Source organism: Melozone crissalis, unplaced genomic scaffold (assembly GCF_028551555.1).
Source record: "Melozone crissalis strain CALT ecotype California unplaced genomic scaffold, PUWL_Pcris_2 ptg000013l_1, whole genome shotgun sequence".
NCBI classification, from domain to species: domain Eukaryota; kingdom Metazoa; phylum Chordata; class Aves; order Passeriformes; family Passerellidae; genus Melozone; species Melozone crissalis.
The window spans coordinates 34,917,761-34,936,251 of NW_026535791.1; the positions used below are offsets into that span (position 1 = coordinate 34,917,761).

At 40.7% G+C, this 18,491-nt stretch overlaps 1 protein-coding gene across 1 annotated transcript in view; it reads left to right on the forward strand.

The window, feature by feature from the left end:
• The first annotated feature begins 5,803 nt into the window (after positions 1–5,803).
• HS6ST3 (heparan sulfate 6-O-sulfotransferase 3) overlaps positions 5,804–18,491 on the forward strand; it is a 280,622-nt gene continuing 267,934 nt past the window's right edge. The window contains exon 1 of the mRNA XM_054271877.1: positions 5,804–6,366. Coding sequence (XP_054127852.1) covers positions 5,834–6,366 — 533 coding nt within the window. The 5' untranslated portion in view covers positions 5,804–5,833. The remainder of the gene's footprint in view (positions 6,367–18,491) is intronic.

Below are 18,491 nucleotides of genomic sequence, written 5' to 3' on the forward strand. Positions count from 1 at the left end.
TTTCCATTTGGACCCAAATGTGGAAAAATAAATGTGGATGTGGTGCAGGTAACATGCCTTTTATCTGAAATAAGTACCCAAAAGGTTCTCTGCACTCTAGAGATTAAATAATAAATACTGCAGGATTCAGAAGGCTGAGGGCTGGAAGGAATCTCTGCAAATACACTTAAGTTTTTCTATGCACAGAGCAAAAATGAAAGAACAACTCCTGTGTCCTGTGAAATGCTTTCCTCATGCTGTCTCCATGTTGTAGATAGCAGACACAAGCAGTCTATGTTTAGGGTTTGGGATTATAAAAAAACCACCCTGCATTTCACACTCTCAGTTTTCTCCCTTTGGCTGCTTGTCATTTGATATTGCATCTTTCAAAAATTGGAATATTTCACACTTCACGTTATCATTATATTGCAAAGGTTCCATATTATTGTCTCCTTATTACAAGAGTTTTATACCTCCTTGATGTTTCTCATAGGCAGTTCCTCAGAGCACTGACTCTTCCTTCTCCTCATAATAACCAACTGACTCCAACTGCCCTTCCAACCAACCACCCCACTCTTTTATAGCACTTTTCTTCTTATTGGCTACAGCTGTGGCCTGTTAAAGTCAGGCCTGCTTCTAATCTTTAATAACTAGCCCAGCTGCAACTCTTTAGGGGTAAGATTACTTTCTATACTACCTTTATTTTCTTATATTCTATCCCCCTACAACTTCACTCAAAGTATCTTCCCGCTCCCTGACTCTATCTATGACCACGTGATGAAACCACACTCATCCTTTGAACAGCCAGAGCAGCTAGAGGCCCTTTGGCTAATTTGCTTAGCATCATCCTTGTTTCAGTTGGGATTATAGCTGAATTCCAGCAAGGCTCCCCGAGTGCCTCTCCATTGTCTGGACAGTGGACTCCAGTAAGCCCATATGCAGCCTTACATGCCAGAGATTTTCTTTGCTAGTTAACACACTGTAACTTCAAGCTGAGTTTTGAAAGTAAAACTTGGTTACGCCACAGTACAAAATGCAAGAGGGTGAACACAAATTTTTCTGGCTTAAATTGAAACCTACAAATGTTCAGCAGTGTTGTCTCCATTAGTAAATTCAACATGCTGAGAAACTGTCTTGGGTACTGACACCAAATAGAATGGCATGGTCTGACCTACACTGAAGCTACAATCTTGATCACTGAGTGCTGGTTGGAAATGCTTTCTGGAATGGTTGACTTCCAAATTCTATCCAGGAGTCATTTGAGAAGGTGCTGGTTAGCACATACCCAAACATGGTTAGAACATTTGGTCATTCTTTATTCTGCTAGATGGAGAAAAAAAGATGACCAAGATTTCCTGGTAGAAAGGGAATCTGCCTTTAAATATCTTGTTATTGGCATTATCTAAAAAATATAGCTCAAAGTTTTCAGATATTTACTGTTATTGGGAGACTACCTTCACAACCATTGTAACCTAAATAAAAGTATTGAAAGGTATTAGTTAAATGAGGAGTTACATGGTTGTAAACAAACAAATAAAGAAAAACACTACAATGTTGGAAGCAATTTATGATGTTCCAGTTGTCCAAGGTCAGCATCTTATAGAGGTGGAATAATATAATATAAGCATAATAGCTGCAATATAGCAGTATAGGATAATAAAGCATAACATAGCTGATCCTTTCATAAGGAAAACATGCAGCAATTTGGTGTAAGGAATGACTTGCAGAAGCTCCTGCATGTGGACTGGCATATATGAGACATTGGCTGAAAACATTGTTTCTGTAGTGGTTGCATTCTGAGTAAAGGAAATTAAAGGTGGTCATAGCTAGAATAAAATTATTACATCCAGAAAAAGAATAGCAAGCAGGAGAAGTGTAAAGTAACAACCCTTATGCTGAATTACAACTTTATAAGAAGAAGGACTGCTGGCAGTATGATGCATAAATTCTTTTTACAAAGAAGAATAAGGCACTCAATGTGCCATTGAAATGAAGGTATGATAAGAGCACATACTAGAAATTAATCTAATTCCTTTAATAAGGGAGGTTTGCACTTTAAACATCAAAACAAATTAATCCCAGACAAATTACGGGAGTTGGCACTCACTTATTAACAATTTCTGTCCTCATGACAAGGGAAACACCTGGGACTTGCTGCATGAAGAAAAATTGGTTTATTGGAAGTCTCAACTGGCTACAAGTATTGAAACAGCTCAGGTCAAGCAGTGATAAATAATTTAAAGAAACCAGTATGAGGTAGGTGTCACTTTAATTTTATATTACCAGATCTATTAGATGTTAACCATGTCAGACATGTAATTGCTAAATGAAATCATGTTTTTGTACCTTTGCTTCATAAAATATCACTTGCTTACTCATGCATTTTGTACAAACCTTGATGTTGGCACTGACACAGTTTCACATGCCCATTGCTTCTGACTAGCAAGTACTGTATTATCCTTTAAAATATATTGTAAGTATGCCAATTTTTATTTTTAGCAATTTGGAAAATGTGTTGAGCATTACCTGGGAATTGGCAAGGACAAGGGACATGCTGTGTTGGAATTCTGAAATATTTTTCTGTGCAACACTTTTACATATTAGCTTGTTTCTGGTAGAAATGAATGTAGATTTGGCATGCAAATTTTAACAGGTAAAGATATTCTGCCCTAAATTGTCACAAAGAACAGGTCATTCCAGTATTATTTTATTTGAATGCTTGGTGGGTGAACTCTGAGATATCTGCTGTCAGCATAGGATCTTAGAGAATTATGAAAAAAAGAAAAAGAGAATCCTAAGTCTTATGTGTAAGTGTTTTATTGTGAAATCCACAAAAACTACAATGATTTTGTAAGATTATCTAAAAATTAGCTTTTAACTGACTTTGGATTTTCCTTGTAGTTAAAGTCTCATTGGAGGTTTATAGATCAGTTATGTTTGAAAGGGAAAATGTTGTGATTGAGTGCTGTTGGCAACTTTTAGGGCTTCATTTTGAACCCAGTCATGATCCCATTAAATCAATGGGTACACTACTGGTTTCAAAATGACCCTTTTCATTGCTTCATTGATGCTAAGGAGTTACAGCCACGGACTTGCAAAGAAGCGAAATTATTTTATTAGAACTTAATCCCACAGGGACTTGCACAGAAACATGGGCCTCTATAAAGAGAACATAAAATACTACCACATGAAAACTCTATGTTGTTGGTTGTGCCGTGGTTTGTGACTTTACATAAAGTGTGATCCACAGACCATCATTAAGACCATTCAAATTCATAAGTAAAAGCATGCCTTTGAAAGCTGCATAAATACATTAATTCATTTACTGCAAGTAACTTCTTCTAGTTTCAGAAAAAATAGAATATTTTAAAAGTTGAGTTTTTCAGATAAACATAATGGTAAATATTTTTACTTCTCTTGTACATCTATTCCATTAATTTTTTTCTTCATGAATCAGTAACTGTCTTGAGTAAGTTTAAATAAATAGGAATTTAAAATTCTAGTGAAATTGAGGGTTTCTCTGTTTAGCAATTTTAGTTTTGAGCTCCTTTTCATGAGATGAAGGTACAGTGTTAACCATCTGGTATTTAATGAGAAAATCTTAAATTATGATATTTCTGCATCATGTTAAAAGCATCAGAAGAGATATTGAGTCTAAATCCCTTAGCATCACTATTATTTCAAATTAATTTAGCCCTATTTCTTGTTAAGCAGTGGATAGGCTGAGATGATAACAAAATGCTTCTGTGTCTTACATATTTAAACATTTACATTTCTCTAGGACAGGCTTTGTGTCACCTAATAAAAGAAAGAGGTTAAAAGATGAACTCACTAAGTCCACACTGTGGAGGCACAGGGAGTCTGGAAGCAGGTGAGCACAGTGGTGGCCAAAGCAGAGGAGAGATTCTGGTCTCCCTGGAGAGGTGGGTGCTCTGCCGCTCATGCTGGCAAAGAACATGGTCATTTTTCAAGGTGAAAATGCTGTTTTCTACTTCAATAAGAGTCAGTGAGTGCGCATCTCTTGTCATTAGATGCCAAAGACTAAATAGGTTTATTTGATCAGACTCTGAATTCTTCTTCCAAAGGATGAAAGGACTTTGAGTACCGTGGTGCATGGCTGTGGAAGGGTGAATTTCACCAAGTAACCCATGATATTTTCCTTAAAAAATGTCACTGAAGGTAGAAGTGCATCATCCATTTTCATGTTTTGGCAAGACCCAAAAATTTGAAACTGTCAGACTTTTACTGGTGTATTAGCACTAAATGGGATGCTGGGAGTGTGCATGCATGTGTGATAGATGTTTGGAGGTGGGTGGTGTAGGCTGGCTGTTGTCCCTGTGGACACCTCTCAACATTTACAGTTTGAACTCCCTCTTTTCAGACCATTTTCTGGTAATTGTTATGATTTCTGGCAAGCTCTAATGGGACCAGATACTCTACCCCCAAAAATCCAAGTACTCTTGGTTTCTAGATAAAAACCTTCCGTTTAAAATACATTTGTCTATTTTTATAAGTTCTAAAGGTAAGTGGTCCCATGGGAAGGCACTGCTCTTCTGTTATCAGCCTTGCAGAGGTGAAGCTGCCTTTAGAGTTGAGCAAAAAAAGTTGCTTTAGCACTGTCAGATATCTAATTAATCCCTCAGTAAATAAAGGCATTCTGTAATTAAATAAGTAAGATGTGCAATCAGTTCTAAGACAAAATGCTTTGCATATTAATATATTGTAATCCAGGAGCCATATGAGGCTTGGTTTTAGATATGAAGTGTTTGTAACAGACTTTTAACATTATGGGGAGCACAGGCAAAACAGTGGGGTATATATTTTTTTGGCAAAATTCTGCTGAGTGTGCTCTGCGGGTAAAGATTTGAATGTCTATTAAAAAAAAAAGGATAATTTTCAGTAGGGAAAAGAACACAGTTTCCGGATGTGGATTGCTGTAAATAGGGATTGTTGTAAAAAGGGATTGAAAAGTAACCTTTTGACATTATAATGGAGCAGCTGTGCTGCTGGGAAACCGGCGGGAAGGTGAAAGTGTTCTGCGAAGGGGGTTCATGGTTTGGGACAGTTTGAAGACCGCAAGAACCAGCAGCACCGCGTACCAGCTACCCTACAATTAGTCAGTTAATCTCTGGGGTGGTCGGCGCTGTCCGCCTCCGTGCATGAAGCACTTGGGGTTATAATCACGGACGTGACACCGGGAAGAGCAACTAACATCTATTCCGGACGGGAAAGCGATGGGAAATGAGGGATGTAGCGGAGCCCCGCTCACCTGGCGGCTCCCCGGCCCCTCCCATTGGCTGCCCGGCGCCCCGCCCCCGCCTTCTGATTGGCTGCTGCCGCCTCCCGCCCCCGCCCCGCGCGCGGCAGGTCCCGGTCCGGTACCTGGAGGGGAGCGCGGGGCCGCTCCCCCCGCCCTCGCCGGGCCGCCGCGCGCTCCCATTGGCGGCAAGGCCGGCGTGCTGGGCCCGCCCATTGGCTGGCTGTGCGGCCGGCCCGGCCGCGATTGGCCGGCGGGCGGGGGCGGGGCGCGCCCCGCCGGGAGCCGGGCGCTGTGTTTGGGCTGGAGTTGCGGCGGAGCGGGCTCGGGAGCGGAGCTGTGCGGCCGCCGCCGAGCAGCGCGTTCCGGGCACGGCGCTCGGAACAGCCACGGGCAGGGGGACGGGATGGCCGCCTCGGGCGGGGTGCGGCGCGGCGCGCTGGGCTGAGCGGAGCGAGCCGCGGTAGCCCGCCTGCCAGGACCATGCCGTCGGGCAGGGAGCCGTGCGCCCCTCGGCTGCGGGATCCGAGCGGGGCGGCCGCCCCGGCAGCGGCCGGCAGCGCCTGATCCCGCGCCGCGCTGCCCCCGCGCACCGCCATGGACGAGCGCTTCAACAGGTGGCTGCTGCCGCCGCTGCTGGCGCTGCTCTTCCTGCTCATCGTCTACCAGTACGTGTCGCCCGCCTGCCCCGGCGCCGCCTGCCCCCGCCGCCCGCCGGCCTCCGCCGCCCGCCGCGGGGGGGGCCCGGAGGAGCGGGAGGAGGAGGAGGAGGCGGCGGCGATGCCGCGGCTGGCGGCCAAGTTCCCGTTCGCCCGGGGGGAGCTGTGCCGGCGGGTGCGGTTCGACATGCGGGGCCGCGACGTGATCGTCTTCCTGCACATCCAGAAGACGGGCGGCACCACCTTCGGGCGACACCTGGTGCGCAACATCCACCTGGAGCAGCCCTGCTACTGCCGGGCCGGGCAGAAGAAGTGCGCCTGCCACCGCCCGGGCGGCGACAAGGACACCTGGCTCTTCTCCCGCTTCTCCACCGGCTGGAGCTGCGGGCTGCACGCCGACTGGACCGAGCTCACCAGCTGCGTGCCCGCCGCCATGGAGCGCCGCGGCTGCGCCGGTAACCGCACCCTCAGGTCAGTGCCTGCTTTCCAGATGCTCCCAACCAGATCCCGCCTTTCCCAGCGCTCTGGGAAGGTGCCCTGGCAGCAGGGCGAGAATTGCCCGCTGCTGTCCTCAATAGGAAACGAACGGCGGGGCGTTCCGGGGGAGGGTGTGCTCTGAGCTCTTCCCTTCCCGGTGCGTTACCCGCGGTGCTTTGCCTCTAATTCTGCCTCTGGTGCGGGTTAGCGGAGAGAAACTCCGCTCGTGCTCCCGCAAGTTTCTCCTGTCTGTCCGTCCTCTCGAAACTTGTCTTTAACAAATCACTACGCTCTCCTGCAGCAAGCGGAGTGCCTCTGCAGAATCTGATGGATCGCTGCAGCTGCTGGGTATTGTAACTAGCGGAGTTGGCAGTATCCAGAAGCCCTCAAACTCACTTTCTGCCCGTGTTTCGCGCTGGCACATAGGCAGGGTCTGCGCTTCCCGTGCCCTCTTGGCCGCTCGCTCTCCTTGCAAGCTCAGAGTCGGGAGAACATGTGTGGTCCCTGTACTGGCAAAAATCGCACTAGGATTGTCCCTTTGGTGACCTGATGACAGTGGAAAAGGGAATTCGGTGTGCGGGCTGCCTCTCTGCAGGTTATAGTGTGGTTTTGTTGGGTCTTGCGTGTTCTAAACATGGAATAATTGTCAGATGGGCGATCTCTCTTGATAAGAGATACCTCTGGGTGATTCAGTAAGTTTTGGTCTTTGTTCTGATTTATTCACCGTTCAGTCAGATTATTTAGGGTAGCTTTAGAACCTGTCTCCATTTGATTGATTTTGGACATGTATTCAGGAGTTATGGGCTGAATTCATGCTTAAACCTTTGCACTTTAATAATTGTAACTTCAACTCTGTAAAATATTAAGGGAAATACAGGAAGAATACCTTTAAAAAAAAGTTAAATAGTTTGGGAGCTACATTATGTTCTTTTATTTTAGTATTCATCTTGACCTTATGCGTACACAAACTTTAAATTTTCAGTAGAATTACTTCCACATTGTGGTTTGTATCTTGTCACTTAACGTGTATAGTCTGTGACATTCGTGGGCACATTTTCACAGGGTTTATTCATCAGGACAATAGAGTTGATTATTGTTGTTGAACAATTTGAAGGTTATTTGATGTGAACATCAGAGGCCCTCCCATACGGCAAAGCTAGTTGCATTTGGAATGACTCCAGTCAGGATAATTTAAATTTATTGTGGGTGGTTGTGGACTTTAGCTATACTTGCAGAATACTGTTAAGGTAATTCGTACAATTTCATGAAAAAAATTTAGCTGAATATGAAGTGTATGTATTTGCTGATGGAAGAGAAATGCTGGGAATGTCTTCAAGGACAAAATAACTTGGTGGTAGCTGTAGAACTTTAAGGAATATTCAAGAAACCTAATGTAAAAGGGAGGGGAGGAGGAGGAGTAATACTTGTAAAAATGTTTGAAAATACATAGTCTGCCAGTGAAATCCACTTTTTCTCTCATGAAGGATATTAGTGGGTAAACAACTGAGTGCTAAATTCAGTTGCAAAGATTACAAATGGGAAATAAAATTGGAGTAGTGGCTTCAGTACTATTACAGAAAAACATTCTTGTATTAGGTAAATTTAAAACTTCAAGTTGAACTACACAGCCAGTCATAGGGGCTGTGGTTGTTCAGTGCATAGTCAGTAATTACTTGGACTGAAAAAAGTAGTGATACTTTGCTATTATAGATAAACAGTGTTTTCTGAGTTTTTTTTTGTTACTGATGTTTTTTTTATATTAGTGGATTGATTATTTGGCTAGTGTGTAAGATTGCACTTCTTGATTTGCCTTTACATAAGTGAGGAAAGCACTGTGAATAGTTTATTGCATCGTTTTATTACTTGTTTATTCTTGTATTATAAGTTGTGGTGGGAGACTCCTTTACATTTTCCCCTTTGTTCTGTCATTACAACCATGTAGCTTAGCTTCTGCTTCTCAAGGAACTCTAAAAGGAATCAAATAAACCTAAAGTATGGATTATCTCTGCTGTGAATGTCTTTGCTACTGGTGAAATTGGAATCAAGCCCAAAATACTTTGCTGTACTATTAGAGGCATGGATTTCAGTATTTTTTTAATGTCTGAATGGAGACTGAATACCTAAAATAGGCAAGAAACTAGCATACGAGTCTAAAGTGAAGTGTACTGAATATTTTCAAGTCTTCCTTTAAAGCTCCTGAATGTATTTGAAGCCCTAGACTTCCCTGAGTAGCTCAACTTTTCTCTTCTGCCTTCCACCTATGGTGTCAGAAAATTAGGCTAAATTGGTTAAATATCTGACAGTGGATTTTCTTTGTGGTCAGCAGGACAAACTTTTATGGATTTGGTACCAAGGTGTTTGATCTCCTGTGCTATGTACTTGATGCAGTGAAAATGTTTTGTGTATTTCAGATTCTTTGTTTGTTTCTCCACTAGCAGGTGTTAATATAATCTATTCTTTCAGATCCTGGTATATGCAGTCTGTCTTCTACTACAGCAGAGGGAATAAAGGGTTTTTAGTGTATGATAGTGAAAATTTGTTTCTTAGAGTGCTAAAAATAGTGCAAGTTAGATTAAGTCCTACCTTTAAACGCAGATCTTCAGAAGATTTCACGAAGAAACTATGATTAGAATTCATGGGGAAAAGGGCTTGCTGGTAAGGAGTAGATGGTCTGGTAAAGGTCTTGGAAGAACTGTGAAGCACAGTCTCTCCTCAGGTCTTTTCTTTCATAGACAGTGTGTTTAATCACATTAGGGTTTTGAAAGAATTTGTCTTAGTTTTTCCTCTTCCTAGTGTTGGAGTTTTGAAGTCTCAGGACCCAAGATGGAGCATGGGGCAAAAACTGATGCTGTGCTCCAGAAATCTGAACTTCTTTAAGTCCAAGTGCCAGCATGGACTTTTACCTCTATGGGACTTAATGGTATGGTGTGCCTTGTCCCAGCTTCAATATGAAAAGTTGTTGGTTAGCTTCAATATGAAAAGTTGTTATTTAGCTTCAATATGAAAAGTTGTTGGTTGTTAATGTATTGGATGCTACTGCGAAGTTGTAGAACTGTCTCTTTTGTTAGAAAACAAAGTGACATTACTTTTCATTTGAATTACATTACTTTAAAAAACAACCAAACCAAGACGAAAACTGTAGGCTCTATTTCTTCAAATGTTTGCATCTGTTTTCATTTTCAGGATGTGAGATTTTCTCCTAAGATACCTGCTTAAGTGTCTACAGAGCCAGGCTATTAGTTTTTCATACTAATGTGTGCTTTCACCTTTACAAAAGCTGCTATCTGGATAGGGCCTTTAATGTTTTTTTTTAATTTAAGAATTTCTTTTTAAAGTAACAGTGTTTTATGTGTTTGCATTGCCCTCTGAGGAAGCCATTGAAGTTGGTGGTGCTTGTGTTCAGCTCCACCCCCAGAACTTGGCTTTCCTTCAGAGGTGCCAAGAAGCTGAAACTGCGGAATCTTAGCCAATACTGCCTGAGGAAAGAATGGAAGAGAAATGGTGTGAGATGTCTAAGCTGGTATGCCAGGGAAGGGTTGGTGTTGAGTCCGAGTGACATTAGGCTGTCTCTGCAGACAGTGGGGAGAAAGAATAACACAGGCAGCCCTTTTAATGATCTCAGACATGTTTGAGACCTGCTGAATTGTCTTCTGGAGGGCCAGTTCCTCCATTCACTGATACCTAGGGAAAGGCTAGAATTGTGACTTGAGACTTTGTGTCTAAAACTAGAAAAGGAGAGTTCCAGATCCAATATTGCAGAAACATTGTCCAAACTGATTGTCTGCCTCTGTTAAGTTGCCAGGTAATCCTTGGGGTGTGAGGTAAGGCTTGCTTTGTCTCTCTGCTCTGTGGAGGAGGGGTTGAGAGAACCTGACAAGTCCTGATCAAGGCACTTTTTATCCCTTGCTGATGATGCCTGCAGTATAATAAATAATTATTTATTATTGTTTATTTGAAGGTTGATTAAACTAGGAAGGCAATCTTTTAACTATACAGTTGAAAGAACACTTTATTCTAAGTTTTGTCTAATTATCTAATATGAAACCGTGAAATCACTCAAGTTGGGTAAACCCATGAGCTTTATTGTTAATGCAGTTTAGTCTTCAAAACTATTGATTTTCATTAATTCACTTCCAATTATACTCTCTATTTCCTTGTCCTTTTTAACTTGCCATATGCTACATTTTTCTATGGAAGTGCAAATCAGCAGTAAACCCATGAGTCCTGAAATGGAGAAAGTTGAATAGAAAATATTAGTAGAATTCCTTTTCCTTCTTTTGCATTCCTTTATTTGACTATTATGTTGTTTTTTTAAGCTCTAGCTATAATAGAACATAAGACAGACTCTGGTCTTTGCAGCTGTGGTAACTGATCATCACAGAAATGCAAGAGTATTAATTGAAAAACAGGACTATGTGGAAGATAGTGGAGAGAAGAGAATAAAAAGTCACAAATATTTAAACTGAAAGAAAAGCACAAATTCTCTGTTGTACCTTAGTATCTTCTACTGAAATAAGCCAGTAAATTCTATACAGTTTTTAAAATAAATGTAAGCAACAAAGACTAAACAATTTCCTGTGGTCCTGCTACTGACTGCGGGCTTTTTACTTCCTTACCTGTCTCCAGTGTAATCTGCTCCAGGGTTTCATTGTCCTTAAAATTGAAAAGTGGTGTTGTCTTCCCCAAGTGCCTAGTGTGAATCTTGTTAACTTCAATTTTAAGCCCATTGCATCTCCTGTCTTTTGAGAACCTGAGAACAAATCGATCTCGTTTTCTCTGCAGTAGCCTTCTGGGTACTTCGGCTCTTAAGATGCCTTCTTTCAAGCTTCCCTGCTTAAATAGTAACCAAATCCAATTCACTCTATCTTTATTGGAGGAACACAAAGAATGGCCTACTCTTTGGGTTTGTGTCAGTTGTTTCCTTGAAAAGTGGTGTTTCAGTGGGAATACAGTGTTTCGTCTCTTATGTGTAGTACAAAATGGACCAGAAAAGATTACTTGGCTTATTCTGAAAGTTGTGCTTGTGGTCATACACTTCACTGATATTTACCATTTTGCATTTTCCTGACATTGACTGTCAGCTTGGGATTTAGACATGATTCATTTTATTATAGACTATTACTTATATTTTCTGTTGTCTTTTTGTAGGAGCTTTGTGCTCATCCCCTGTGGATTTCATTCCCCCTTCTGTCAATTTCTTTCATTTGCAAAATTGATTTAAGTTTTTTGTTCTTCCTAGCTTTTCATCGTTGGCACATTTAGTACAAATGGTTTTATTTTCAGCATCCATATTGTTCATACAAACATAGAATAGAATGAAATCCCTTTGTAATAAATCTTTTGTTTGATAACTCTCAGAATTGCTTTCCAGGGGGATCTGCCCTTGCCACATAATTTTTTTTTTTCCTGGACCCTTTTTTTTTTGGCTTATGGGAATAATTGGAGTTGCTTAAAGTTGTCCTTTTTTTTTTTTTTTTTTTTTTTGTAAAGTATTTCCTTTCTTATGTTCCTGTTTTAAGCCAATTGCTGTATTTTAGAGGGAAATTAGGCTGTTTTGATCCAAATTGATTGAGATTGTAATGCTGTATTTTTCTTCTATTTGTTTACAGACAACTTGTCTAGAACTTGTGGCAACAACTAGCAACTATCCTTAACTACTTTTGCACTGTATGTGTCACCTGTGAGTTTTCTCCTGTCAGAATAGCAGACAAATGATTGATGTACCAGAACTTTTCTGCATCAAGGTTGTCACAACCCTGAAAAATCTTTCACCCAAGTCTTGTCTTCAGACTTTTGAAGATACTGCTATAAATCTCAGCAGGTTGCCTACGAAAAATGACTAGAACTCATGTTTACTGTTAATTGCCAGGAATGATAAAAGAGTGGTCAGCACTATTTCAGATTGGAACAGATAGTTCTTATTCATCTGTCATTGTAATTTACGGGTAACTGGAACAGAGTAAGTTTTGAGCCAGGAAGGTGCATGCTATGAAAATGATCAGCTGTACTGCAGTTCTAGTTGTCTGGAAGAGAATTTAGTGATTTATCCAAACAAATTTGCCTTTTTCTGATGTTTCTTTCTGGAAAATAGCCTGTCTAATAAGGTTTTGTTTACAATGCAAGAGCTATTATCTTTTTTGTGCAGGAGCCAGGCAGAGAAGTCCTGTGGGAGAAGAAAAGAGTGGAAGTGTAAGGATCATCCCCTAGGGCTGTACAGTGTTATAAGACATAGCCTCTGTTTGGACCTTCTCATGTTATGATACTTTTAAAATTTCTGTTAACCAGCTGCCTCATTTAGAATCCTCTTGAGTAGGGTATATCCCAATGCTTAAATTCTTACAGAGCATTGGGATATGTATTGGTTTGAGGCAGAATGGGAAAGGTTATTTTGTGAATGGGAAAAGTTGCAGTGTAATGCCATTACACGGATAGAGCTCAGATCTGTAGGCCCAGCCAGTGGCAAAAATAGGAATAAAATTGTAAGCTTGCTTGTGGAGTTTTTTTTTGAGAACTCTTTGTGGAGAAGAAAAAAGTCTCTGCCAGCTCAGCTCTGGTGATCACAGAGAAGCTGAATGGAAAGTGTAAAGATTTGGTTGAAGTGAATGATTTCTCCCTTCAGGTGTGTTGGGTGTTTTCAATGTCCTAACTGCTGAGTAAGCAAGAGTAAAGCATCTCCTCCCAGGGTTTGGTGAACCCATGGCAGTGAATTGATCTTATGCATAATGTAAAGCCTCTGCTGCTGTTTGTGCAGAATGAGATCCACTGAGAGCTAGGGGAAGCCTGTATTCTTTAATATTTTTAGTATTGCATTCAACTTCCTGCCTGTTCTCTGGAAGTATTTATAACCCAAGTTTCTATGATGCTGTAATGTTCCCAGTTGCTTCAGAAGGTAACTTTAAGTCCCTTAAAAGCTCTATTATTGCTGAGCAAGGTTTTAAATGCTGTGTAGGAGGCTAATTGCATGAATTAAGAGTCTCATTTGGACAGTCTCTAGATTACAGTTATTCAGCCCTGAAACAACTACTATTTTAAGGGAAAAACTAAACAGAAGTATTTTGGGATTTTGTTTGAGATGGCATGAATCTTCTTTGAGAGAAATTGCTAGAGTAGCAAAATCAATAACTCTTGAAGTACTTATGGTCTGTTACATGATCACTGCTTGAGATCTCAATATGTATTGACTGAAAAGGTGTAAAATGGGTTCTTGTAGTGATAGGACCTATTAGGATTTTGATTCTGCTGTGAAGCTTATGCTTAGGTGGTCTTATGTGTACTTCTAAATAGATCTGGAGTGTGGCCCACAGCTTAAAGTCATCTTAGAAAAAACAGTGTTTAAACTTAGCGTTGTAACCACCATTTTTTTTCCTTTATTAATTGGTAATCTGTTAGAAAATGCTTGATGTAAATGTGGTACAGTTACATGTAATAATACACTAGTACAGTTATATGTCAGTTGTGAAAGTGACAGGGTCATGCAGGGTGGACTGTGGCTCTGAGTGTTTAAAAACTCAGTGAAAATGGCAAACATACTGGCATAACTGGCTTAGTACTGGATGAACTTTGAATGCTATATGAAGAATAATGTTGGGATGGGGAAAGCAATGAGCAGATGCAACTTCAGTTTCCAAAGGATGGAACAAACCATGATATTCATAATTGACTCGAGAGTATATTTCTTGTTCTGTGAAGTAGCTTGATGTTGATGAGAACTCTTGGCACATGGTGCTCTTTGATACAGGAAGGAAATGGTCCCTTCAGGGGATGTGTGTGGAGGAGCTGGCATCTGTGAGACCAGTTACTTTCTGCAAATAAATTAAATTGAAAATTAGGTCAGTGAAATAAAGTGCTTCAAAAAGCACTAATGAAAAATACAGATTTTTCTCATTTCTCATCTAAATTCTAATGATCTCAATGTAAAGAACTTGCTGACTTTCAGATTTCCATTTGATTTGTAAGCTGGCTTTTGTTTAAATAGCAAATACATTTGTTTCTCAGTATTTGCATACTTGAAAGTGTCTACTTGCAATTTTTTCTTTGATTCCATGTGTCTTTGCACACAGGCTCTGTCTAAGACTGTGGGGAGAGGAGGAATAGCAACTGATGGTGTTTGCTTGAGGAGCTCCTCCAAGGAAGAGAAGAAAGAGGAGAAGCAGTGTAGGTATAAGCTGTGAGCCTCAAGGAGAGTGAAGTCTGGAGAGAGCAGGGAGCAGAAATAACTGCAGTCTTGCAAGATCAAGGAAGGATCAAAATTATGCAATTTGAAAGTTTTTTTTTTTTCAATACAAATGCTTTAGGGTTTAAAGCTCTCCATATGTTCCTTTTATACTTGCTGAAGAGAAAGATACAGAGGTCATGAAAAACTTCAAGTACTAGGTAGTTTGAGCTCCTGTTTTACATAGGTATTTTATTTTTAGATAAGTGTTGTAATAAAAGAGCCAAATAGTAAATTAAGCATCTTAGCTCCAGCAGTGTAAATCCCTAACAGCAGACTTGTCAGGTGTTGTTTTCATCCTTTAACTAGACTTTAATTTTTAGTGATAGGAGTAGGACCATTATTTTCCAAGAAGTTCCCAAGATAAGTGATGACTAACTTCTGTAACTGCAAAAGCTTTGTTTTCATGCCAGAAACGCCTCTGTCAGGCTAAAGCTGGGTCATTTCTGTTGCTGACTTAACAATGTTCAGATGAGAAAAGTAACTCAATGAAATATTTGATGTTGTTTTCTACTAAACATCATTTGGATTTATTATAGAATTATGCAGGAAGGGACCTCTGGCAGTCATGTAGCTCAAACCCCTGCTTAAAATCAGTCTAACTAGAGCAGGCTGTTCTAAGATATGCATGGAAATTTTGAGTAACTCCAGGGATGGTGGTACCACAGGGTCTCTGAGCAGCTTCTTGCAGTGCTTGGCCACCCTCATGGGGAAAAGAGCTTTTCAGCTAGCATGTTCCATTTTACAAATTGTTGGTTTCTTCCTGTCTTACTGCTGTGTGCGTCGAAAAAGAATCAGGTGATGACTTTCCTATTTACACCCACATGAAAATGGAATAGAGTAATGAGATCTGTCTGGTTTGCTGCCTTGTCCCCAGACAGACCAAGCCTCACTTGGTGACTCTTCATGTGTCATGTGTCCCAGCCCCTTCCTCACCTTGGTGGCCCTCTGCTGGCAGTTCCCACTGTACCAAGCTCTGCCTTTTACTGGGGAGCTCAAAATCAGACACACCAATCCAGGTGCTGAAAGGTGGAGTGAGGGGAAGGGACTTACCCCAGCCTGCTTAGTTGCCAGCAGAGCTTGATCCTTGGTTTGCCTGCTTCACTTCCCAAGGGCGCATTTTTGGTGGCTGTTACTCCACAGTGTCCACCAGGAGCCCCAGATTTATTTCTGCAGAGCTGTCTCCACTGCATGCCCAGCCTGTCTTGTGTGTTACTTCACCACAGGAGTGAGTTTTTTCTTTTACTTAGAATCATGGAATCATAAAATGGTTTGGGTTGGAAGGGATATCAAAAATCATCTGGCTCCAATCTGCCTGCCATGGTCAGGGACACCTTCCCCTAGAGCAGGTTGTTCAAAGCTCTGTCCAACTTGGCCATGAAAACTTTCAGAGATAGTTCACAGCTTCCCAGTCCTGCCACCCTTACAGTAAATCACTTACCATGGTTGCTCTTCATGGTTTTCCCATCAACACAGTTCTCCAGTGTGGGGTTACCCCTGAACCTGCTGACTGGTAGACTCTGTCCTACCATGCAGGTCATTAATAGAGAGTTTTAAACACCATTGGCATCACTGCCAGTTCTTGAGTGACACCACAAGTTATCAGCCACCAGCTGGATTTTGTGTAGTTTGTGTACAGTTTGGTTTTTATTTTTGGAAATTGGGAGGAAAGATTACAATGGAGAAGCATGAGAAGGTGTTGAAGTAAGTATTTTAACTGTTTCTTGTTCTTCAGTTTGAGAATTCCTGGAACAGGCTCAGAAGCTATATTTATTAAATAAATGAAGGATACATGCAGTGATTTTTTCACAGCAGACATTACATTAGTTTGTTGGAAGAAACAACTTATTACAGCAATAAATTTTTATGTGGGCTGTGATGCATCCACGACATCCAGTGTAAAGCTGGCATTAAGCATGTGTTATAAAAAAATATGTTCCTTTGTACATTTCTTGTAAGAATGGGATGGTATGTTCCTCTGAACATATTATTTACTGAACTGAAAGGGTACATTTTTTCTTATTAAATTGATTTTAGTCGGTAAATTAGAACTTGAGTAGCAGTTCAGTAAATAAGAGGCAGTCTATTTCAGGGTATATTGCATCAACCATTTCTATTTGAATTATTTTTATCCAAAAAGCTACCATTTTTATATTTTCCATATTCATATTGAAGATGGTGTTCTTCAGAGCTCTAACTTCCATCTACAGTGGTAATGTTAAGATGATTTCAGTTAAGTGATAGTGTAAAACTTTCTCATGTATTAACATAACTTCTCAGAGTTTGTAATGAAAGAACAAACTGTTTTGCCTTTTTTCCCCTGAATTATTGTATTGAACTCTCAATATATGTAAGATTTTATTGTGCAAGTATCAAAGCTTCTGTAGGCAAATACAGAATCCAGAAAAAAAAAAGGAGCAGCAAATATATAGGCAAAGAACTTTGCATTTATTTAAAGTGGATTATAAAGACTTTTCAGTGCCAAGCAGAAAAGGTTCAGAAGATGTGAATAGTTAGTTTGTATGTGCATCTTTATTTTTTACTGCTTAACACTTTACTTACATGAAGTAAAGTTTTAAAGTCCCTGTTTTCAAGACAGACTTGTGTCCCAAGCTTCAGCTCAATTATGCTAAAGTGGTCCTGTCTTTTTGTCAGGCTTTTAAAGCCTGAAAACGCACATTGAAATTATTTCCTCCAAACTGAGAATTTAGTTGTCTAAATGAAGGGAGTAACTGAAATTACTTTTCCTAAACAGCTCAGGCCCTCTCTGACACGTTTCCTTCTTCAGCAAAGTCTTTGTTTTGCTCTCCAGAACCATGTAAATGTATGCTGAGTTTTGCAGCACTGCCTCTGACTTGTGCAGATTACTTTTTATCAGGCTATACCTCTTTTCATTTTGATTAAATTGCCAGATACCTGACAATGGGATAAAGAATCCCACTGTGATATGGGTCAGTACCAGCCATCTAAATGGCTGCTGGGCCTTGCAGTAGAGTAATAGGAAAACTGATGGACTGCATCTGACTTACAGGTTGACTGGGAAGCTTAAGTGCTGCCACACAGAACTGTGGCTTTGATTAGGAGAGCAGTGGGGATGCCAGAAGTTTATCATTCTTGTTTTGTGCTCTGCTACTTGTATTCCAGAAGATTTTCAGATAGTTTCAATGAAAATATTAAGCATAAACCCAAACAAAATACAAAAAAAAAAGATGAATTGGGAAGACTTCATTAGCAAGAGGGTCGTTGGAGTTGCATTGATATTTTAAGCCAAATTGCAAGTTGTGTATCTTTTCAGGAAGTAAATTTATACTATATGCCTAAAGGATTTTCTCTTTGTACTGTATATATGGATAGCAGAAGAGCTTAAAAGGACATGGAGAATATGAAAGATTTATTTTCACAATCACTTTTTTATTTTTACCTTTTTTTTCCCTGTAAAGATACCTACTACTTCTTGTATTATTCAGGTCACATTCTACACTTCTGATTTACCTTCTTGGCAGCCTGATGTTGCCCACTCTCCCACACTGCTGTCCTTTCTATCTTGCCAGCTCTTTTGCCTTTGTTTTCTATGTTTTTCTTGTGTGACTCACATTGCCTTTGCATTGTACCTGCTTGCTGTGCATACAGAATGAGCTGGTTGGAGTAGTGCTCCTCTCTGCTCAGCGTGTCCAGCAAGCTGCAGGCTTGAATCAGCTCTTGGGCTTGTCTGCCCTGTCAAAGTTCAAAGGGGCTTTTAGCTGTTTGGCTTTGCAGGAGTTACCAGAATTGACCAGTTTAATCTATCCTAAATTCTTTCTTTTATTGTTCTCTCTTTTCCTAGCAGTACACAGAAACAGATAAGAAAAAATAAATGTCTTTTCTTCCTACCTGAAAGGCCAGGGGTTTGAAAGGATGCATTTTTGTG